Below are 23,629 nucleotides of genomic sequence, written 5' to 3' on the forward strand. Positions count from 1 at the left end.
CAAATAGATGAGAAGGGAGATTTCATAGACAGAATTATACCCAGCTCTATCACCGCATTGACTTAGATTGCTCTCGTGTGTGTCACTGACTGCACTAAATGGAATGTTTTTTTATCAAGTGTAGTTAAAGTGGCTTAAAAAAACCAAAAACCAAACTTGTTCACACGTATGCCCCCATTCGCACATCAGTCGGTCTGAAGGCAGCACGGAAAGCTTCCTGCAGGTAATCGGAGGTCACTAGCGCCCCCTAAAGGTGGTCTGAACATTTACTGTTGTTGACCTGATGTTGGATTTTCAGAGCCAAATAACATTTATGTGTGTGTCCAAATGCAGATGGTGTACTTACTAACACCCCCACCCCTGCTTTTGGGAAGGAGTCTTTTGTATTCTCTGCAGCTTTCCTGCTGCATTTGCCAGAGCTAGCGCTATAAACGAGGGTCTCCGAGACGGCTCGGCATTAATAACCCTCCGGCCCGTCTTGTCATCCTCTCTCCGTCTCCCCGCCTGACCTTTCGCTCTCACCAGTGACCTCAGCGAGAACCAGATTCAAGGGGTGCCCAGGAAAGCCTTCAGGGGAGCTGTGGAAATAAAGAATCTGTAAGTTGGCGCCGCTTGGCAAAAATGTTTGCATGTTCTTTTGCGTGTGCGTGCCTGCGTGCGTGTGTGCGTGCATGCGTGTGTGTGTGTGTGTGTGTGCCTTGCGCATTTCGCCCCCATGTTTACAAATGTGCCTGTGCATCAATATTTAATCGCCTCAAATGTCATGTGCCTCCTGCTTGCTGTATTGACTGATCGTTAAATGTGTGTGTGTGTGTGTGTGTGTGTGTATCTAACTGGCATTGCCGCAGTTGTTTTATCTCTGTTTTGCCTCAATCAGAGTTCTGATGATTAAAGATAATTGTTGTCGATTTTGCAGGTAAAGTCATTTGCACAGCGGTGTTTTTGTGAATGTGGATTGTTCAACATCAGATAATTCTGTTGAAATGTTCTGCAATTATAATAAATAGACAGGCAATTGTCTGTCCGTGTGTATATGAAGAAAGAGGGGGAGAGAGAGAGAGAGAGAGAGAGAGAGAGAGAGAGAGAGAGAGAGAGAGAGAGAGGAAAAGGCTGAGGCGTACAAATGAAGCATCATATCGAAGGAATAACGCCTGCAAAAAACAAAGCTGTGGAGACAAAAGAAACTGTATTTCCATTTGGAACAAACATACGCACTTCCTCTCTGTGAGAGGCATATTAGCACTGAAGAAAACAAAGCGTCTCTTCTGTCTTTTGTGTGCGCATGCGTACAGCCAGCTGGACTACAACCACATCGGCTGCATCGAGGACGGCGCCTTCAGAGCCTTACGCGACCTGGAAGTGCTGTGAGTAACGCTTCGGATAAGCGGCACAAAACACAATTATTAGAAACAGATTTTGAATTGACACTCATTAGTAGTAATGATAATAATTACAATGATCATTGATATTGTAAATTAGCAGACACATAGTGAGTGTACATTTTACAGAATTATTTCTTGAAGCATTTTTTCATTCTGGAAGTACTGCAGACGGTCTGTGACGGAATCAGAAGATTTGACATTTTTAGTGGACAATTCATGTTACTGGAGGCAAATTATATGCTTTATATTCTGTCTAGATCATATTAGAATTGTGGAAATGGAGACAAATTGTCCAATAATATTTGTTCTATGAAATTCTAATAGCTTTGTTCTCTGCCCCAACTATGGCTCGGGGGCCATTGGCGGCCAGCCTTCCATTTAGCGGCCCACGCTATGTAGTAAAAATCACATTTGACATGGTGTGAAAAGTGTCGGTGTCAAAAAAGTGAGGAGTTGTGACCCTCACATTCCCCATGGGTGCGACGACCTTGACCACTACGACGACTACCAAGACCGTTTTTTTATAGAGCGATTTTCTAGCTATGCAAAGAAACTAATTCACTACTAAAATAGTAGCATCTTTCTTCATAACAGCGAATAAAGATCATTCTGATTCAGAAGCAAAAGATGCCTTCCTCCACTTTCTCCATCTTCTGATTTGTGAACATATCATCTTAATGTTCCTCAAAAACCTGGACAACTTCCGAAAGATTGCGAAAGGTTTCGCTTCAGAATGTGGAGCTCTACTCAGTACGGGGCCAGATCTGTTCCAGTGGTGAAGCTGTGACGTGCAGTGGGTATAAAAACCCTACACACCCCTGTGCAAAGGCCAGATTTTTTATATATCTATATATATATAGATATATAAAAATGAGACCAAGATAAAACATTTGCAAACATTTTTCACTATTACAGTAACGTGACCCAGAGGCTGCACATATGAATTGTGGGGCGAATCAGTTACAAGAGGGTGTGCACAGTTGTGCTACCACATGATCTCAGTTTTGTGTCTAAATTGAGTAATAGGTAACATGGTAGAAAAAACAAGTTTCAAAAGGATTTGTCTTTGTTTCATTTTTTTAAAATCCCCAAACCTGGCCTCTGAACTGTGGTTTCAACTTTTTATATTCACTCTGGATTAATTTTTGCATGTTTGATCAATTCAAGTCAAAAACTGTCAAAGTGGCCCTTGCATCCATCCTTCCTCCATTTTCCTTGTTTGGGCGGCCCGGGAAGCGTAACGAGGCTCGATTTTATGACGGTGACTAGGAAATGGAACGACAGTGACGTTGTCCTCCTCTCTCCTCAGCACCCTCAACAACAACAACATCAGCCGGCTGTCGGTGGCCAGTTTCAACCACATGCCCAAGCTTCGGACCTTGTAAGTCACCCACCCCTACTCCCCCCCGGCCCCCCCGAGGTGGAGCGCTCACCTCGGCCTGCTTGTTTGTGCAATTGATCTCCACCCCCGTGTTCCCGCACATGCTCAAATCCGTTGCCCCCCCCACCGTGCCCTCAGTCGCCTGCACTCCAACAACCTGCAATGTGACTGCCACGTGGCCTGGCTGTCGGAGTGGCTGCGGCAGCGCCCCCGTCTGGGACTCTACACGCAATGCATGTCCCCGCCGCACTTGAGGGGGCACAATGTTGCAGAAGTGCAGAAGAAGGAGTTTGTCTGCACAGGTAAGTCGGATCATTAGTAACGCAGGCTTGATTGGGATGTTTCCACTGTAATAATCGATAATATACGAAGAATTTGCTTGTTTAATTGATCGTTGATTAATCGAGTCTCGAAGCAAATGAGTGCATTACTTCGGTTCAACCAGCAGAGGTGCTGCTTACCGACACTATGGCAGAAATATTTAGCTCCGTACAATACTGGCTGGGAAACAGGAGTTCAGAACATCCGTAGAGACATCATTTTTGTCACGGGCCACGTTCCCTCGACTGTGTACCTGTATCAATGAATTATCACCTCATGTAATTACACATACGCAACAAATTGACGGATAATTACTTTTGAAATCACAAACCTATGAAAACACGTTTTTCAACTATTATTACATTTCTTTTATTTAAAAGTGTGCTTGGTAATAGAAGATGCTTGCAATATGTCAACGTTATTACAAGTGAAGACAATCTGCAATTTTGATATTTTCGCAAGAAAGGAAGTCGATGCACGCGGTGTGAATTTGCGGGCCACATAAAATGATGTGGCGGGCTGCAAGTGGACCCCGGGCCTTGAGTTTGACACTTGTCACTTGGTGTGTGATTGCGAGTGGAAATGTTTGCTATCGCGTGCGGTATGCGCCCTGCCGCTCGCCCGAAGTCAGCCGCGACGGGCTCCCGCTCACCTGCGACCATAATGACGACAAATGCGACAGAAAAGGGGATGGTTGGACATCCTGAATGAAATATTGATCCCAAATATTCTTCGAAATGGAGCGCAGGAAATGTATTGGAATGTGCTGACTTTTTGCTGGCTGTATTGACTGTTCCATGCTTTGCGAACCATTTGTGTGTGTGTGTTCTTTTGTTCTTCCTTACCGTCTCTGGCTCATCGTTTTCAAGATGCGGATGAAGGCAAGTATTCCACTTTGGCTTTACGCACACACTTTGCGCGTGTTCTTGGACCGAAGAGAAGCAAATGTGTTTTTGCTCCTTCTCTCTAGTTTCCCTTTTTCATTCTCTTCACTGAATTCTATCCGCTTGATTTTCCACTGCGGGATTTATTTATGGCAGCAAAGCATAACAGGGATGCAACTCACAATTATTTTGATAATTGATTAATCAGTTGATTATTTTTTTCAATTATTCAATGAATAGGATTGATGTTTTTATATATTTTTTTATTTCCATTCCTTTATTAAAAAAGTCGACATTATTTGAGATTGACAGATTGCAGAAAATGCACAAACATGAACCGGTCTAGTCTGAAACGTCAGAAAATATTGATTGTTGTCTTCCAAAGTAAAAAAAAAAAAAAAGTTGTTTGCAAATTGTATTTTGATGAAACATAAGGACTGTTGAGAGTGTGAAATTCCAAGGATTTGGACAATTTAAAGTTAAATTGGTCTCCAAACCATTCATCGCTATTGATGAATTTGACAATGAATTAGATGTCGGTAAATCACTGAACGGTTGCGCCTCTAAAGCGTAATGTTGACCATGCGTCTCCGCGCAGGTTACCAGTCGTCGTCCTCGTCCTGCAGCGTGTTGCAGTGCCCCGAGTCGTGCACCTGCAGCAACAACATTGTGGACTGCAGAGGCAAGAGTCTGACAGAAATACCCACCAACCTCCCCGAAACCATTACCGAGATGTAAGACACACTTCACTTTACATCGACACACACATAAAAGCGGACGCGACGACGGGGGCGATTGGCTGCTCGTCGGCCGCGTTGTCGCTCTACGCTTTGGCGCCATCCGTGGTACGCCGTTCTCGTTCACGACGCGTCTCTCTCGCCGCAGTGGAATAAAACCACACAGCTGTGAAATGAGAAATCCTGGTCATGCAGCTCGTCTCTGATTAAAGACGGTAATGACGGGATGAGGGACAAAGAATTAAAAGCTCCATCTGAAGGACGAGGCAGATCCCATCTTTATCTGAAAGCACGGCGGCTGGATTTCAAGTGGCACGCAGACTCGGTAGACTGACGGAGCTGTGAGCAGAAATCTCCTCGCATGTGTGAATGACATGACGATGATGAAGAAGAAGAAGAAGAAGAATCATCTTTTATTGTCATGAACATGCATGCACACGAAATTTGTTCTCTGCGTTTAACACATACACATGTTAGTGGAACACACTGGAGCAGGGGGCAGCTGAAGCGCCCGGGGAGCATTTCGGGGTATCAGTGTCTTGCTCAAGGACACCACAGCCGTGAGTCCGGGGGATGTTGGCGGATGGTCCAGTCGGGGTTTTGAACCTAGGTCCCCCACGGTGGCAGGCGATGATCTTAACCATTGGGCCACGGCTGCCCGTGAACCTTAGCTCGCCGAAACCTATTCAGAAGAGCTGCGTTTGGTGTTTAAGACGTTTTTGTAAACAGACACAGAGGATATGTTTCCCCCAAAAAATTGAATGGTCACCAGAATCATCTTTATTTGCCGAGTATGTCAAAAACACACAAGGAATTTGTGTCCATCGTATACTCACTCTGACAAGATTAGATTGAAGGAGAAAACTCGCAGTTTGCAGTTTTGAAATAATTTGATCTATAGTGACGATATTTAATGTTCAAACTGATAAACTTGATTGTTTTTAGCAAATAATCATTAACTTGGAATTTTATGGCTACAACACGTTGCAAAAAAGGTTGGGACAGGTGGCAAGAAAGAGTGAGAAAGTTGAGGAATGCTCATCAAACACCTGTTTGGAACATCCCACAGGTGAACAGGCTCATTGGGAACATGTGGGTGCCATGATTGGGTAGAAAAGGCTCAGTCATTCACAAACAAAGATGGGGCGAGGTTCACCTCTTTGTGAACAAGTGCGTGAGAAAATAGTCGAACCGTTTAAGGAAAATGTTCCTCAACACACAATTGCAAGGAATTTAGGGATTTCATCATCTACGGTCCAGAATATCATCAAAAGGTTCAGAGAATCTGGAGAAATCACTGCATGTAAGCGGCAAGGCCCAAAACCAACATTGAATGCCCGTGACCTTCGACCCCTCAGGCGGCACTGGATCAAAAACCGACATCGATGTGTAAAGGATATCACCGCACGGGTGCAGGAACACTTCAGAAAACCAATGTCAGTAAATACAGTTCGGCGCTACATCCGTAAGTGCAACTTGAAAGCAAAAAGCTATTTATCAACAACACCCAGAAACGCCGCCGGCTTCTCTGGGCCCGAGCTCATCTCAGATGGAAGATGAAAAGTGTTCTGTGGTCCCACGAGTCCACATTTCAAATTGTTTTTGGAAATTGTGGACGTCGTGTCCTCCGGGCCAAAGAGGAAAAGAACCATCCGGACTGTCGTGGACGCAAAGTTCAAAAGCCGGCATCTGTGATGGTATGGGGCTGTGTTAGTGCCAATGGCATGGGTAACTTACACATCTGTGAAGGCACCATTAATGCCGAAAGGTAAATACAGGTTTTGGAGAAACATATGCTGCCATCCAAGCGTCGTCTTTTTCATGGACACCCCTGCTTATTTCAGCAAGACAATGCCAAACCACATTCTGCACGTGTTACAGCAGGGTGGCTTCGTAGTAAAAGAGTGCGGGTGCTAGACTGGCCTGCCTGCAGTCCAGACCTGTCTCCCATTGAAAATGTGCAGCGTATTATGAAGCGTAAAATCCGACAACAGAGACCCCGGACTGTTGAACAGCTGAAGCTGTACATCGAGCAAGAATGGGAAATAATTCCACCTGCAACGCGTCAACAATTAGTGTCCTCAGTTCCCAAACATTTATTGAATGTTGTTAAAAAAAAAAGGTAATGCAACACAGTGGTAAACATGAGCCTGTCCCAGCTTTTATTGGAACGTGTCGCAGCCATCAAATTCGAAGTTCATGATTATTTGCTAAAAACAATCAAGTTGATCAGCTTGAACATGAAATATCTTGTCTTTGTAGTGTATTCAAATAAATATAGGTTGAACATAATTTGCAAATCATTGTATTGTGTTTTTATTTATGTTTAACACAACGTGCCAACTTCATTGGAATTGGGGTTGTACTCGAACGGGCCTGACTTCAACTGATTTTATATCCCAGTTGACTTCTGAGACATCACTGCCGCCACAAAATACGATTAGACAAATAACCTTCTCTTGTGGACAGCTGTGAAACCCCAAAACCCATTTTTACATACTGTGACATGATGTGGTCTCAGACATGTCTCCAGCGATTTTGTACTAATACTAAGTTATTGTTGTAACTCAATACAAAATAAAAGAACTCATACTTTGGTTATGACAGGCAACCGCTAATATTATAGTGCTCTGACTATACGCACACATTTGGCGACTTAAAACAAACCACTGGTGTTTTGGAGCCATCGTTTTACCACTAATAGTCGAGGTGGTCGAAATGAATGAATATGGATCTAATAATGATGATGTATGTGCTAAAAATAATGATGAAAATATGAGCTGATTCCCGGCTTTTTGGGGATGAACTGGTTTCCTGGATCCCTGTCAAAATCCAATCACGGCCCCCCTGCTGCACTAGAATATCATCAAAACCCTCCACAAAACGGATTCTACCACACAAAACGCTGTTGAACCTCCGCGGCGGAGGCACAACAGCGCTGTGAACACACAGCAATGCAACGCCGCCTAGCCCAGAAGTGCAAATGGAAAACAAACTCGCACACTCCGACGGTTGGCTTGCAAACGGTCGCTCTAATCACAGTGATGTGAAATGTTTTGAAAATGACTGTCTGCTCTGTCATTTGAGGCCCTTCCGAGAATTTGGCAGCTGTCATCAAAGGGACTCGTTGCACGTTGTCGGAGGCCTCCAAAGCACGCACCCTAATTAAGAAGAGCGCCACGATTTGAACGTTAAATTCAATTACCGATGTTTGGTTCCAGACGACTGGAGCAGAACGCCATCAAGGTGATTCCAGCCGGGGCTTTTTCTTCCTATAAGAAACTGCGAAGAATGTGAGTAGATGGGAAGATGTGATAATCACGCTGACTAGTTTTCTATTCATACGCCACAGACTGCTCGCTACAGAATGTGTTTTTCAATATTAATTGCACTTTTCTTTTCACTGTTTTGCTTTCTCCAGAGACTTGAGCAACAATCAGATTTCAGAGTTGGCTCCGGATGCCTTCCAAGGTCTGCGGTCCCTCAACTCTCTGTAAGTACTCGCCGGAGCGCTTTTTAAAAAGCCAGTGACGTTGCGCTCGTTGCCATACGTGTGATGTCGATCAATAATTGCCGCCCGGTGCGTCGCAGCACACTAGTGCGCAGTGAGATTTCGTAAATGATCCAATTCCACGTCATCGGTCTGAGAGATTTGATTTATTTTTCGGCAAATAACGTATCTTTCTTACTATCGCTGCCGTAGTGACCGGCTGAATAATGAAATGCTCTTCCACTGGATGGCCGAAGGTACAAATAACTCGTTGCCATTCATACAACAGAATGGTCGCCTTGTGTTCCACATTTCACACTAAGTGCATTTGTAAGTAATTCCAGATGAGAGCATCGTCTCTTCTATATACAGTACAGACTTTTTGTGACGTTATTGTTTGGTGGCGTACTCTGAGATTTTTCCAATGTAAAATATGTGCATTAGCACAATTAGCATTACACAGCAGGGCTCAATTGCTGGGGCTAATGTAGCAGTTTATAGCCCCAACGTTCTGGTAATTCCTCCAGTACCTTAATTCTTACTTTTTACCATGACAATTGTGCGCTTCTAACATTGTGGGAAAGCTTTAAGTTCGGGAATGCCTTTTGCTGCTCCCAGTGCACGAATCAAGGCGCATAGAGGCATACTTGGAAAAGTTTGTTGTGGAAGAACTTCTAATCTAGCCCTGATTTCAACATCAAACTTTCAGATGAACTTGAACAGCGAGTCCCAATGGGCCAAAATTCCCACAGACACACTTCAAGATTCTCAAAACGGGGAAAACAACTCCAGATTTCCATATTCCACTTTACCGAGTCCAAAAGGGTATCTGTGTATTTTGGCCAATCCAACAGCCTCGCAAGGGTTAGCCCATCTGTCAAAAACCCCAAGAAATATGCAAAGTGTTTGACGAACACGCACTAATAAATAGAGAAGCAAGTTGTGGATGAGTCACAGGCAAGCTGATTGAACCCAGCAGCAAATGTTTATACGATCTGTCTGATAGAGCCCAGCGCGACCTGGAACTGACTTGTAAACATTTGCAGTCGAGACGGGAAGACTTCTGCCGAATGTGTCGGCGTGTCAAATAAATGCGATCGAAGCAGACATTTGATGGGTAATCTGTGTAATCTCTCTTGAGACGAACGACCTCACCGCTGACCCAACGGTCAGCTTTGCGTGTGTGGTTATCGTGTGAAGGACTTATGTTAAGATCTCGTCTCTCCACAATCAATCATTTATAAATGCCCAATTGCTGAATGGGGGCTTCTGCCACCTCATTACACGTTCACCGCCCAGCCAATGAAAAGGACGCCAACCTTCTTGCTGACGCATCACTTGCAGTACGACTCCTACATTAGGCGGCAGTGCGCATACATTGCATCTTATGTCCATTTAAAATGAGTCTGCTTGTGTGTGTGTGTGTTTTCCAGGGGTTGCCACTCAGCACAATCAAATAAAAGACAAATGGAAACACATGTCCGTGCACACGCAGACGTACTCGGCATGCAGCGTAGCAATGAACAGTAATTGCATTTGTGCGCAAAGGTATTTTGTTGAGAAAGGAGTTTGGGTTCTTGACCTGTGTGTGAAGTAAGCGTGAAGAGTTTTTTTTTCCGATAACAGACTACATTCCTCGCGGCTGGTGACTGGCGGATTTATGGAGGCTTTTGCTTCCCCACTCACTGTACTTTATGTCTTAAATATGGTGACGTGAATGGAGTGGTTGGCACGTTGTTAGAGCTTAAAATTTGCGAAATGGAAAGAACGGCGAACCATTATTATCATTATTAAGGGCCTGGTTTGGTTCCCTGATGCACGGTTTTGGTCATGGTACAGTACTGTGAAGGGAGAGTTGGTACACACTGATAAGAAAAACATAAACCCCAATTCCAGTGAAGTTTGGACGTTGTATAAAATGTAAATAAAAACAGAATACATGAATTTTCTAATCCTTTCAATTGAACACACTACAAAGACAAGATTTTCAATGTTCAAACCGATGAACGTTATGTTTTTTTTGCAAATATTGTCTCATTCAATGTGATGCCTGCAACACAAAAGCTGGGGCAGCGGCAACAAAATACTGGGAAAGTTGAGGAATGCTCAAAAAACATCTGTTTTGAAACATTCCACAGGTGAGCAGTTTCATTGGAAAGCGCTGAGTGTCATGATTGGAGCATCCCCGAAAGGCTCAGTTGTTCACGAGCAAGGATGGGGCGAGCCAAATTCACCATTTTGTGAACAACTGCGTGAGCAAAAAGTCCAACAGTTTCACAACAATGTTTTTCAATGTACAATTGCGAGGAATTTAGGGATTTCAGCATCCACGCTCCAAATTTCGGCCCCTGAGTAGCAAGGCGGAAAACCAGCCTTGAATGCCCGTGACCTTTGACCCTTCAGGCAGCACAGCATTAAAAAGCGGCGATCATGTGAGAATTTTGACATTCGCTCACCACAATTGCAACTATATTCGGGCTATACTATGACTTTTTTAAATTTATAAATTTAAAGTACCGTAATTTCTCATGTATAATGCGCATTCCCTCCCCCCCCAAAAAATTCAAAAGTCAACAGTGCACATTATACATGGGTGTAGGGGTAAATGGGGGGGGGGGGGGGGGGGAATTGCATTTTATATATGTATGCCGCCATCCAGTAGTTATGAAAAAGCTGTGCACTTTCATTCAAAAATGCCACCGCCACCTAGTGGTTATAAAAAAAAGTGTTTGCCTACACTTTCATTCCAATATGACAGGGGGTACGTATGACTGCATATATGTACAGTTGTGCTCATAAGTTTACATACCCTGGCAGAATTTGTGAAATATATATTTTTTTTAAATATGACTGATGACTGAACAGCAACCATCATCATTAATTTATTTATGGTTATGTTTTGTTTAATGCTAATGCTTTTCTGAAATGCTTGACCGTTTCATTTGAATACCATTAAAATCAAATTTGATGTGTTTCGCCTGGTCCTTTGTGTTTTCTTAAAAGAATTGTACCTGTCTTATTAATTCTGCCTGGCTAATCAAACATATGAGCACAACTGTGTGTTTACTCATTTACTAAATAAAAGTAGGGCTGTGAATTTCAAAATAAGAGCCAAGTCAATAAAAAAGAAAGTATTACGTGTTCAAATAAAGTGCTTAACTTCAGAATAATTCTTTGAAAAAAACCCTAACAAAACACAGATAATACTACGTTTTGATCATATGGGTCGACGCAAAATCATGCATTGTAAAAATGCATTATACATAGGAAGAAGGGTTTTCCAGAATTTTGAGGTCAACTTTGGCGGTGCGTATTATACACGAGAAATTACAGGATATCTTTATACTCTTCAGATTACATTTCTTACAAGCCGGATGATGACTTTCATATAACCTCTATCAAAGAGAGCTTTTGCAAGCTTTTAGTAATAGATGGATGTAAATGGAAAATGTGAACGTATTTAACGAAAAATATGATAAACAAAAATGTCTGATATGCTACTAAGGAATGCATGTAAGTGAATCTCCCAGAAATAAACTAAGCGTTCTGGACAAGATCACATCTGTTGTTATGATTTGCTTTGGATTTGGAAAGACCAATTCATACTTGTGACGTTAAGTGTTGTATAAGCAACCAAAAAAATAATTTTGGAGACATATCAAGTGATATTTTTGTATTTTGTATATGATGTCTGGCAATGGACAGAAAAAGGTTGTTGATGCCGATCGTGACAGCAAAATTATCATCAGTTAAATCAAACGGACCTTTTCACCATGGCTCGGTAACTCCAAGACTCGCAGCTTGTTGTGTCATTTGTTGAATTTTAGCTGGAATATTCAGAAAGAGCATGAATAATATTAATAATAATCATCATAAGTTTGTGGAACTTTTTGTTAAAATGTAACACATTTTTTGGTTTTGATTGCAGGTATCTCTTAAGACAAGGTCTTTTCCACTTTCCTGCTAAAAGAATCACCAAATACATAAAGATTGTCAAGCATAATTTTGTGCTTAACAGTATAAAAGTTCATTTTTTTTCACTGGATATAAAAACCTCCGTTCAAATGCCAGGTTTTTGTGATTTGAAAAAAAAAACTTCATTTAACCTTTAACCTGTGCAACTCAATTGAAAGAAAACTTTAAAAAACAGACGGATGGATGACAGCGATACAGTCAACATCGGTTGTCGAAAATATGTGAGACAGTACAGTGAGATTACAAAGAACTGGGGGGTCCCTTCAAAATGGATGAAAAGTGAAGGAGCTGCAGGAATTTCTGGCAAGTCCCGGCTGCTTAGCACATGTGACAACAATCTCTTGTTCTTCACATGACCGGGCTATGCGGCAGGGAGGCAAGACGGAAGGAAGCCTCATCTTACAAAGGAGGGGGAAAAAAACACTTGAAATCTCCCAAACGCTTGGGAAAATGCATTCTGGTCCCATGAAAGCAAGTTTGGGCATAATTGCAAAAGGTATGTTGGGCGCAGCGCTTGCCGGCAAGCGCAACAGGGAGGAGCATCCCTGCAGTGAAGCACGGCGGCGGCACGAGCGGGCTGTTTTTCTTCAGCTGGCCTTAGACAAGGTGGAAGGAATTCGAACTCGCTGGCAACAGCCGTCGGTGTTCGTAGAAAATCTTTATTTGGGCGCTTGAAGTGCTGGCAACTGTTTGCTGCTTCCCATTTATCACAAATTTGAATGTGATTGGATATTTCCCAGTTCAACAAATTATGTTAGTTGTTTATTCTTACTTGCCCTCTCTAAAGATGTCGTGTTTTTTTTTTTCTAATTGAGTTGCACAGTTTTAACCGTGTAAAAACCTTCCAAAGGATCTATCTTGGTCTCCTTTTTATTTTCACAAACCTGGCATTTCAACAAGGGTGCGCAGACTTTTTATATCATTTGTCGAGATAATTTACATAATATCCTGATGAAGCATACGACTACTAATGATTTTTGAACGTGTGTTTGTTTTGCGCAGAGTTCTGTATGGCAATAAAATAACGGAGATCTCCAAAGGGCTGCTCGAAGGGCTCTTTTCTCTGCAGCTGTTGTGAGTCGACACACAGGCACACGTTTCCCTTTGCAAACACTTTACAATTGATGTTCATCTGAAAAGTGGTCACTGTGATGAAAAAAAAACACCGACGTAGGAAACACCGCTCGGAGAACGAGAAGAGGAAAGGCCGTGATTGTCGTTATTGGCCAACTTTCGATGCACCTTTTCTGCCTTTCAGGTTGCTGAACGCGAATAAGATCGCGTGTCTGCGCGTGGACGCCTTTCAGGACCTCCACAATCTCAACCTTCTCTCGCTGTATGACAACAAGCTCCAGACCATCGCCAAGGGAACCTTCTCATCGCTGAGGGCCATACAGACGCTGTATGTACACAGCGCAAACTCGACACTACTCGACGCCGGCAATGATCGAAAGCGGATTGGTTTTGTCACGTCTTATATTCGGCTCATTGAGGATTGTCAATTGTTTGAGGAGTGAACGTGAGTGTGAACGCTCGTTGCTCCGTATGTGCCTTGTGATTGGCTGGCGGCCAGTCAAGCGCGTGCGCCGGCTCTCCCCCAAAGTCAGCTGACCCGCGACCCAACGGAACAGAATCGCGATCGAAAACGGACGGATGATCGCGATACAATATTCCTTACCGTCCAAAATGATCTGATGAAATCAATGAAACGAAAGGGGAATCTTTCATGGGGTTAGTGTATTAATTACATTTACAAATTAGCGGGATTTCATATTTATTGAATAATGATTTTTAAAAATATGATTTTTAGGCTTGTTATTGTGATTTTTACTACTGTTTATTTCTCTCAGAATTAAAATGTGGGCGATTCTGTCAAACGTCAATCGCAGAACTAACTTGTTCTTATCTTCCTATACCGTCTTCCTTTAAATGATGACATTATTTAGATAAATAAATGGTGCGTCTATTATACATACCAAGAAAACTACATAATCCTTTTTTTGCTGGCAGAAGTGTTTTTAAATTTCTAATTTATCTTACAAAGACAACGTTATGGATAGCGCAAACAACACAAACCATATCAGTAACGATGAAACAAGTATTAGCACGCTGTTATTAAAGAGGCGCCGTCCAATCATTTGCGCTTGTTCAATGCAACACGAATACACGATGTGATGATGCTTCACACATCTCGGCAGATGATCGTCCTGACAGCTTCCGTGTGTTGTGCGTGTGTGTGCACGCTCTGTGTGTGTGTGTGTGTGTGTGTGTGTGTGTGCGTGCCGCAGTCATTTAGCGCAAAACCCGTTCATCTGCGACTGCCACCTGAAGTGGTTGGCGGACTACCTGCAGGACAATCCCATCGAGACCAGCGGCGCCCGCTGCACCAGCCCTCGGCGCCTCGCCAACAAACGAATCGGGCAAATCAAGAGCAAGAAGTTCCGCTGCTCAGGTACGACGCGGGGCTCGTCGTTATTCCGCTGACTGAACGTCGGCCCGCCCACGCGCCGCGTAATCGTCACATGCTCCCGTCTCGCTCTCATTTTGTGTCTTCCTGCTTGCTGGTTTCCCTCGGATTTGTTTCTCTTTGCATGCACACGCGCACACACAGAATCAAAGAGTACTCTCTTGAAATCCAGTATTTGATTTATTGTGTTGTTTCCTTCACTGTCACTCTCTCTTTGTTTCCCTACTATAGCTAGAGAACAGTATTTCATCGCAGGTATTGTACATCCAGCATGTGTGTGTGTGTGTGTGTGTGTGTGTGTGTGTGTGTCCATCACAGCAACCAGGAATATGCGCTCACAGTTTGGAGTGCCATGCTTTCTTTCACTGACACCTTTGGCATTCTTCACACAAGCGTCACAAGTTTTCGCACCGCCGTCTAGCGTATGCAAAGTCCGCACGGACAAGGCTCCGGTTGAAAAACAGCGTTTCGTGCTCACTCTGCGGTCCACAGATTGTGAGGCATCCTCTCCGCTCGACGGCCACGTCAATTGTGACCTTGCTGTTTCCAGCGGTCTGATGCGATTTAGCCAATCGGAAGCCTGAAGAAGCAACACTGACGCTTCTGTTTCTTAATGAAGTGACGGATAAGATTTGACGAGTTCAGTGAACTTCCGCAATTCGCGAGGATTAGGGCCGGACCGCGATTAGTGAAAAATGACTGTTCACGAAGACAACCTATCACTGTACATTATTGTTTATGTTTTGCATTCAAATAATATATCATGCAATGTACAGTAAATACTCTATATCATATTAGGAATTTGAAGAATTTAGAGTCGAATGCATAACTGGGATGGCCACATATTCAAGAATAAAACAAAATGCTTCCTTTAATGGGATTGTTTAATCGTCTAAACAGAGCTGTTTTAAAAATATTTATTTCACCTGATGGTTTTATGTCACTTGTTAAAGTTTATTCACTTAAGATTTTTTGACGAAGTCCGATGTTATTCTCCCGATGTTAATACTTGATCCTCGTAACATCCATCCCGGAGCCAATCCCGGCTGACTTGGATTTCTTTACGTGGTGATTTCTTCAAATATTCTTTGTTCGCCATCAGCGTGCAGACATTAAAAAAGTAGTTTTAGAAAGTCAACGCATGGAAATGTGTGCGTTGAAAAAATCCTTACATTTGAATGCATGAGGAGATGATCGCAAACACTCGTTCTAACGAGGATGCTGACAATTGGATTCGCAAGCTTTGCACGACAGACCTGCGGCGCAATTAGCGACTTTATTAGCCAGCAGTCCTGTTCACACACGCAAACGATCGGACGGCAGCTTTGTGCATCTTTGTACGATGCGCCGCATCAAAAGGTCACGGCAGGGGGCTGCCGGGAAATATGCAAATCTGACATCAGTTGCAAGGATGCTGCTGGCGGTCACGACAGCCGCAGCGCGCAGAGCGCGGTGTGCATGCGTGCGTGCGTGCGTGTTCACCGCAGTCATTAATTCTGAAGCTCACCGGGGGTCAAAGGTGTTTCAAAGCCCAGATACCACATGCGGAGAAAAGCTGCACGTTTTAAGAACATCGTCCTTTTAAAAGTTGACAAAACATTCAGACGGATCATTATGTCTCAAATCCTTCCACGAGGCACCGTAGTTGAGATTCTATTGCTTGTTAACGGTCGGAATAATTGAAAGTTTGGATGATTTGACCCATTTGGTGCTGGTAGCTTGTTAAAAGTCGAGTGTTGTACATGACTTGCACAAAATGTTCGGTACATCTAATGAGAAGTATTTCAAAATGTGCTTTTCTCAAATTGTCAGTTTTGAGTAAAGTCAAGTCCCTTCTTGTCTCCCTTGTCCCGGCTCGCTCACACACTCAGGAGTGCACCGTGTCGGCTGTAAGTAACACACGCGCGCAACAAACCGACGCCGTTTTGCGTCAAAAACCAAACCTCGCCCTCCTGAACTCACCTCTGCCCTTTGACCTGACCCCCGTGCCTCCCCGTGTACGTTTATGAAGGACGACGAAATGGCCGCGGCCTTGACACCCAACGGTCGCCATCTTCCCCTGCGTGTGCGTGCGTGCGTGTTCCTGGAAGTCCGAGCTCGTGTTGGTTTCATCTGTGCCGTAACTCTCCTCCCACTCCTTCAAATGGTTCTTGCTTCCCCGTTTCTTGCGTCCGTGAATGCGGCCGTCTTCCAGTATTCCAGCGTCTCCTTCTCGTGCTCGCTTATTAGTGACCCTTCCCGGTTTCGGCTTCCTGCGCCCCCCCCCCCCCCCCCCCCCCCCTTCCCTCGCCTTTCCCGGTATTATTTCTGTCTTTCGTCCCATTCGCTTTTGATCAAGACGCCTTCCTGTGTTTTTCAATGATCTGCTCCTCAGCCCCGAGTTTCCCACGTGTCGTCTTCACGTCCCTCGCTGTCCTCCCCTCCCCCTTCCCTGGCGCATCCTTCCCTTTTCATTTCTACCAAACTGACTGGCATCTCCTCCCATCGCTCGCTCTATGAGACCTTTCCCACAAGTTTGGTCTGAAAACAAAAACGTGGAGATGATGGTGAGATCTCATTGCTGTCGTCCATGGGTGAGAATCATTTGACGCTTGCTGAGCTGCAGGATTCATCAGGGAGCGTTCCGTGATTTTGGCTAAATTTAAAGCAGGGCTGGGCAAACATTTGTGCTTTTTCAAATAGACAAATAGGCCAGGCCATTCCTAGATGAGAGGTTAAAAAACAACAAAAAACTCGTTTTTTTTAAACGTGTCCAATAGTTTGATTTAATCATAGAATAGTCATTCATTCTGATTTTTTAAATTGTATTATTTATGATTAATTTCATGATGAATTCACCACTTATTAAATCAAAAAAATAAATCTACAAAAGTGTTTATTTTGATAATGAAATAATTCATTATTTTTTATTGTATTATATGTCATTAATTTAACTGTAATTATTTTACCATGTTTAATAGATTAATTAAAGAATATGTAATGTGGAAATGTTTTAATGAGTAAAATAATTTCTTGTATTTTTATTCAATTCAATTATTTCATGTCATTAATTACTCAGTTATTCCTTAAAACTAAATCAGATTGTTAAACGTATATGTAAAATTGTTTATTTTCCTTCTTATTTGATCAATATGTAATTTATAAATCAACCAGTTAAGAATGAGACCAATTAAAATAAATGAGTATGATTAATAAAGAAACAAGCAACAGGCTCCAGCACACCCGCGACCGGAGTGAGGATAAGCGGAAAGTAAGATGAAACAAACCAATTTTTCAGGGGGGAAACTATAACAGGACTCCCGATGAAGTTCATGCTTGGTGGGCCGGAATAATAGGACGGAGCAGGCCTTTTGTTGCCCGCGGGCCATATTTTGCGCACCACAGCCTTGGATGCCCATTTTCCATGCAACGTTCAACTCCCGAGGTTCCAGCGTACATGTTGTCTTTGTCGCTTGTCCGGTAACGTTATTTGTCCGCCTTGTGAAGCCGGTTGGAAACGACCTCTCACCCTTGCAGCATCCGCCCTCAGGGGTCATCAAAATTGGCCTTGTGACGCAGATTTCTGTCAAGAAGATTAGGGCAACTTTGTGGGAAATGACTTATAGGCTCTTCCTTCTATCGTCCCCCGCTCGCAGCCGCAACCCCTCCACCCCCCCACCCCCCCCACCCCCCCCCACCCCTTCACCCCCCCTTCACCCCTCCCCGTATTCCAGCGGAGGAGCAGTCAGTCCGCAGGTTGTTCCTTTGTGCTTGATCTAACCATGTGGCTGCCAGGTTCCTAAAAGTGGAACATGGTTCTGTCAAGCACCATGGAACGGCCCTGCCAATCGCTGCAGCATGGCCAAGACGCAAGACGCAGCAGCCTGTGTAGCGTCCGTGTGCGTGTGTTTGCAGTACGAGTGCCAGGGTGTGAGAGCATTTTCACCCGAATCTCCTATATGTGTTGGCCAGGATGAAAAAAGCCCGTATGGACGTTTTTGTCGGCTCGGCAGGCGATTCGCGGTCAACGGCGCGGCCGGCAGCCGAGTGACGCTGCGCTTGTGATTGTAACCAGGTACGGAGGATCACCGCAGCAAGCTGGGAGGGGACTGCTTCGCCGACCTGGCCTGCCCGGAGAAGTGCCGCTGCGAGGGCACCACGGTGGACTGCTCCAACCAGAAGCTGACCAAAATACCAGACCGCATCCCTCAATACGCCGCCGAACTGTGAGTCACGTCGTCGTCGTCGTCTCCCTGCGGCTTTGAGAAGAAATTGCATCAGCTTTCGTCTCTGCGGTTGTCCTCCAAACACATTTTCTCTCTCCTCAGGCGCCTGAACAACAATGAATTTACTGTGCTTGAGGCGACAGGGATCTTCAAAAAGTTACCCCAGCTGAGGAAGATGTGAGTCAGATGAGTAGTGAGCCAAACTGGAACTAGTAGCCGCACACGAGTCAAAAAAAAACAACATCCTTGCAGAGGGTTACTTCCTCGTTTTTCTTGGATCTTTGCGCCCTCAAACTCTTCTTTGCTCTTCTCCCTCCTGCACTAGTAACCTGAGTAATAACCGCATCGCCGACATAGAGGAGGGCACTTTCGAAGGAGCTTCCGGGGTCAATGAGCTCATTTTGACCTCCAACAGATTGGAAAATGTACATCAGCGCATGCTGAAGGGACTCAGTGGCCTGCGCACACTGTGGGTACACGCACGCACACGCACGCACGCACACGCGGACGTGCATATGCAAATACACCATCTGGATAAAAGTCGTGACACATAACTCTTCATCAATTCAACAATTATGAAAGGATGGCCTCTAGTTCTGTCATGTTTGTGGAGCCCTCAAAAAAGAAGCGGGTTAGCCTCATCAAAATGTTTTAACCCAAAAGACATTTTGGACAATTCTATACTTCCAACTTTGTGGGAAGAGTTTGGACAAGGCCCTTTTCTGTTCCGGGCACAAAGCGAGGCCCGGGTTAGAGCCCTGACCTCAACCCCATCAAATACACTACTTGCAAAAAGTACATTCGGCTTTCGGGTGAAACTTGAACGGCACTACTGTATAACTTAATCTGATCTTCCCTGAAATGTTCAACACCTGTTGAGAATGTTGCTAATGCGCGTCTGGTCAGAGGACAGCAAGTTGTGCAAAAAGTGCAGAAACATTGAACAGTTGCACGCGTGCATTCAAAAGTTTAAGGGGGGCAAATTCATTTTAGGCAAACGAGAACACGCTTTTCTACCTCCAAGGTACTCAAAGTCTCCCCATTCGCCAAATTCCGATGCCGCGCATCGGGAGCAAATGGGGCTCCGGTATCTTGCTCAAGGACACTTGGACATGGTCACACGAGCCGAGGGTTAAACCCGCAACCTTCCGCCGCCGTACCACCTGAGCCGTGCCGCCTCGGGATTCATCCTGAAATTTCACCCAGAAACTGAATATCCCTAACTTGTTGTGATCACCGTATCTTTGGCATAAATCTCGAACAAGCTCTCAAATGTTCTTCTGGGTGAACGGACACTAGGGGTGTCTTTGAGATCGCAAATCGCTCCGATGTCAGCAAATAAACAAGGATCGGATCGGACCGGATCTAAAATCTCGGATTTGACCGCTCGTGTGCAAGCAGTCCATTCCGTGCGGAGCCCCCGTGACCGCAACAACAGCTTGCTACGGTGCTAACATACTAGCAAGCAGTAAGAGGGAATGTTGCTTATTGACATTCCAGTTGAAGCTCACTGTAAAACTAACCACACATCACAAATGAGTCCTATTTCCTGTTCAAATACATCACAGTCTTGGTTTCGTTTTTTTCTTTTTTGTTCGCAAAAATCGATAGCTCAATGCTAACGCACAATGAATGTAAAACAACATTGACGAGCTAACGCAGTAAAAAGCGCAGAGCATTTTCTTCGTTTGTCACTTGCGCTACGTGTACTCTAAAAGCCTGGAGTCCCGAATCCAGTCAGCGCCTTTCTTCTGCGCTAAATTCAACGGCGTGTACGTGTGTACGTGTGCGTAGCATGCTCCGGAGCAACCGCATCAGCTGCGTGAGCAACGGCAGCTTCGTGGGTCTGAGCTCCGTGCGTCTGCTGTCGCTCTACGACAACCAGATCACCTCCATGAACCCCGGCGCCTTCGACACGCTGCATTCGCTCTCCACGCTGTGAGTACCGAGCGGACCAGACGTTCGCGGGCCCGCGTTCACCGCGGGCAAATTAACGTTCCCGTCCGTCGTCGTCTAGCAACCTCCTGGCCAATCCCTTCGACTGTAACTGTCATCTGGCCTGGCTCGGCGATTGGCTGAGGAGGAAGCGCATCGTCACGGGCAACCCTCGCTGCCAGAGTCCTTACTTCCTGAAGGAGATCCCCATCCAGGATGTGGCCGTCCAGGACTTTGCTTGTGAAGACGGTAGGATCTGGCAAAATTACGCATCTCTGGCTGATGTTTTCCTTGACTTGCGAGCGCCCCGGCGTAAGCGTATGTTTCAAGTTGCGCTGTGGTTGTAATGCAGAATTACAGCCTATAGGAGGCGACAGAAGCGATGCACTGCAGCTTTCGAACGCTCACCCTCCTTTCGCATAAGATTCATTTTTAATGATTGCTCACATCACACTTGACTTTATCAAAGCATGTTTTTGTTGTGCGTGTAGTTTAAAAACAACAAAAGTATTACGATGAATTCAAGCTGAGCATTATTATTGTGTGGCGCTTTCACCTGTCACCCGTTTGTGTTTGTGATATCTCAACATGTTGTTTCCATTTTGATAAAGCTGTGATGCATTTTTGCCAATAAGAGATTTACTACATAGCTATAATAGAAGTATCGACAATAAGAGTCCAGTAGTTGCAGCGGCAGGTTAGTATTGACTAAATCTGTCGTCGTTCCTGCCGTCTCCACGGCCGTCCCCGACTGGCACCCGTCGGCGCCAGGGCGCGAGGACAACAGCTGCTCTCCGGCGCTGAGGTGCCCGGCGGAGTGCTCGTGCCTGGACACGGTGGTGCGCTGCAGCAACAAGGGACTCGCCGCTCTGCCCAGAGGCCTGCCCAAAGAAACCACTGAGCTGTGAGTGATTTCCTTGAATGTTTCTATTGAGCGGTCATCTCATCAGTCAGCCTGTTCACGCCGCATGAGCGCACTTTGGAGCTTGTAGCTTTTAGTTTGGTCCGTACCGTGCTGCCTCGCCCAAATTATGAGCACAAAAATTGGGCAGAAACGTTGAGGCATTTCATCATGCAATTTCTCATTATTAACGTACTCGATGAATATATCGGATTGATAACAGCAGCGCAGGATGTCAGCCCAACTCCAAAAGGATGCCCGTGGGAATATTCGACTCCGGTGTTTATTACGGCTCGTGCTGAACTGACTGCACACTCTGTCGGAGATGAGGAATTTCCCACATGATCAAATAACATTTGTCTGTGCGTCCACCTGTCAGGTATCTGGATGGGAACCACTTCACGCAGGTTCCTGTGGAGCTCTCCGATTACAAACACTTGACACTCATGTAAGTGTCAGTGCTCACAATTTAAAATGGAGAGAAATGACACTTTATGTACGTTTACGTTTAGAATCTGGAGCGTGCCTCGGCCCTGTGTCCTTGCGCTCTGCCGAAACTAACCTCATGGCATCTTCGAAAATCACCTCGAAATGCGTGTACAACGGGAAAAAGAGCATTATGTTCTGCATTAGGATCGTGCGTTTGCACAAGGCATGTGTTGACCCAACGACCTGTGTGTGCGTGCGCGTGTGTGCGCGTTGATGTACCTGTTATTGTTTCCTTTTCAGTGATTTGAGTAACAACCAGATCAGCACGTTGTCCAACCACAGCCTCAGTAACATGTCCGAGCTGCTTACCCTGTGAGTCTGGCTTTACATCAGTCCCTTTGTTGCGTGCGTGCATTCATATTTGCATCTGTCCGGACCAACGTGTGACCATGCAAGCGTTTTAACGCAAATAATGACAAACAATAACTTCATGGTGCCACTGTATGTCTCCATGACAACGTGTTTAATTTGTGTCGAAAGAATCCTGAGCTACAACCGTTTGCGGTGCATACCGGTGAGGGCGTTCGACGGCCTCGAGTCTCTGCGTTTGCTGTGAGTGTCATCAAAGTGGAGCCAAAACACGGAAAGCGAGGCAGACTTTTCTCACTCAACTCTTTGTCAGGTCTCTGCATGGAAATGATATATCGCTGATACCAGAAGGAGCCTTCAAAGATCTGTCATCACTGTCACACTTGTAAGAAATACACACACACACGCACACACTGACTACTTCTTTAGGTACACAAGTTCATGAGTCACAATACGAGGGCTGTGGCAAAAATTGTTGACCACATATTCATCGGGTGCAACCAATGCACCGCATCAAACGAAGTACTTTTTTCAGCGTAACTGGGTCCATCATCGTCATATTATCATATTTGAGCCTATTTCTAAGTCTACTGTTTACCACACAATTGTATTTTATGGAGGTGTATTACAGGCACAATGAAAAGAAAATACAAAATTAGGAGGGGGGAAAAGGGAAATACAAGAGAGTAATAATATGTCTAACTTCCTGCAGGAATGTAAGCACAACAGTGAGACCCTTATAAATATACATATACAATATGTATTCCAAAAAATACATGTTGAACTCATTCATTTGTAGTATTTTCAACAACGCTAGCACATGAAACCAGTTGAACAAACGCATACTGAAAAATATAACCTCATATTTTGCTATTGCGGATCTCAAAAGATTCTGGCAGGTGGCAAATGTCGTCTTTCCCTGCCGTTCGACTCGTGACTTCTCGCGGCGAGAAAGACCGACAATGAGTTTCTCGTTGCACAAAAAGCAAACCCGATGAGCACATTGCAGCGACTTGTCGTTCATTTTGATTTATAGCCTTTCTTTGGTCCTAACTTGTATTCCAAACATTTGTGAAATTCCTGCGTCTCGCGCTCCGTCAAAATAGTGCCATGAAATCCTTTTCACTGTTAGAACAAAGCATTAACACTTGCT

At 44.6% G+C, this 23,629-nt stretch overlaps 1 protein-coding gene across 11 annotated transcripts in view; it reads left to right on the forward strand.

Moving 5' to 3' along the window:
• The window catches only part of slit2 (slit homolog 2 (Drosophila)), a 93,304-nt gene that overhangs the window by 56,386 nt on the left and 13,289 nt on the right, over window positions 1–23,629 (forward strand). For 4 of the 11 annotated variants that reach the window (XM_061771189.1, XM_061771179.1, XM_061771181.1 and 1 more), the window contains exons 5-26: window positions 526–597; window positions 1,293–1,364; window positions 2,692–2,763; window positions 2,902–3,065; window positions 4,567–4,702; window positions 7,927–7,998; window positions 8,127–8,198; window positions 13,173–13,244; window positions 13,429–13,572; window positions 14,459–14,622; window positions 14,869–14,892; window positions 16,509–16,526; window positions 18,692–18,842; window positions 18,945–19,019; window positions 19,168–19,311; window positions 20,637–20,780; window positions 20,860–21,026; window positions 21,549–21,681; window positions 22,058–22,126; window positions 22,408–22,479; window positions 22,648–22,719; window positions 22,790–22,861. In XM_061771189.1, the coding sequence (XP_061627173.1) occupies window positions 526–597; window positions 1,293–1,364; window positions 2,692–2,763; window positions 2,902–3,065; window positions 4,567–4,702; window positions 7,927–7,998; window positions 8,127–8,198; window positions 13,173–13,244; window positions 13,429–13,572; window positions 14,459–14,622; window positions 14,869–14,892; window positions 16,509–16,526; window positions 18,692–18,842; window positions 18,945–19,019; window positions 19,168–19,311; window positions 20,637–20,780; window positions 20,860–21,026; window positions 21,549–21,681; window positions 22,058–22,126; window positions 22,408–22,479; window positions 22,648–22,719; window positions 22,790–22,861 (2,181 nt within the window). The remainder of the gene's footprint in view (window positions 1–525; window positions 598–1,292; window positions 1,365–2,691; window positions 2,764–2,901; window positions 3,066–4,566; window positions 4,703–7,926; window positions 7,999–8,126; window positions 8,199–13,172; window positions 13,245–13,428; window positions 13,573–14,458; window positions 14,623–14,868; window positions 14,893–16,508; window positions 16,527–18,691; window positions 18,843–18,944; window positions 19,020–19,167; window positions 19,312–20,636; window positions 20,781–20,859; window positions 21,027–21,548; window positions 21,682–22,057; window positions 22,127–22,407; window positions 22,480–22,647; window positions 22,720–22,789; window positions 22,862–23,629) is intronic. The other 7 variants (XM_061771180.1, XM_061771185.1, XM_061771186.1 and 4 more) reach the window with 3 other exon arrangements.

The sequence above is a fragment of the Phyllopteryx taeniolatus genome, chromosome 4, assembly GCF_024500385.1.
Source record: "Phyllopteryx taeniolatus isolate TA_2022b chromosome 4, UOR_Ptae_1.2, whole genome shotgun sequence".
NCBI classification, from domain to species: Eukaryota; Metazoa; Chordata; class Actinopteri; order Syngnathiformes; family Syngnathidae; genus Phyllopteryx; species Phyllopteryx taeniolatus.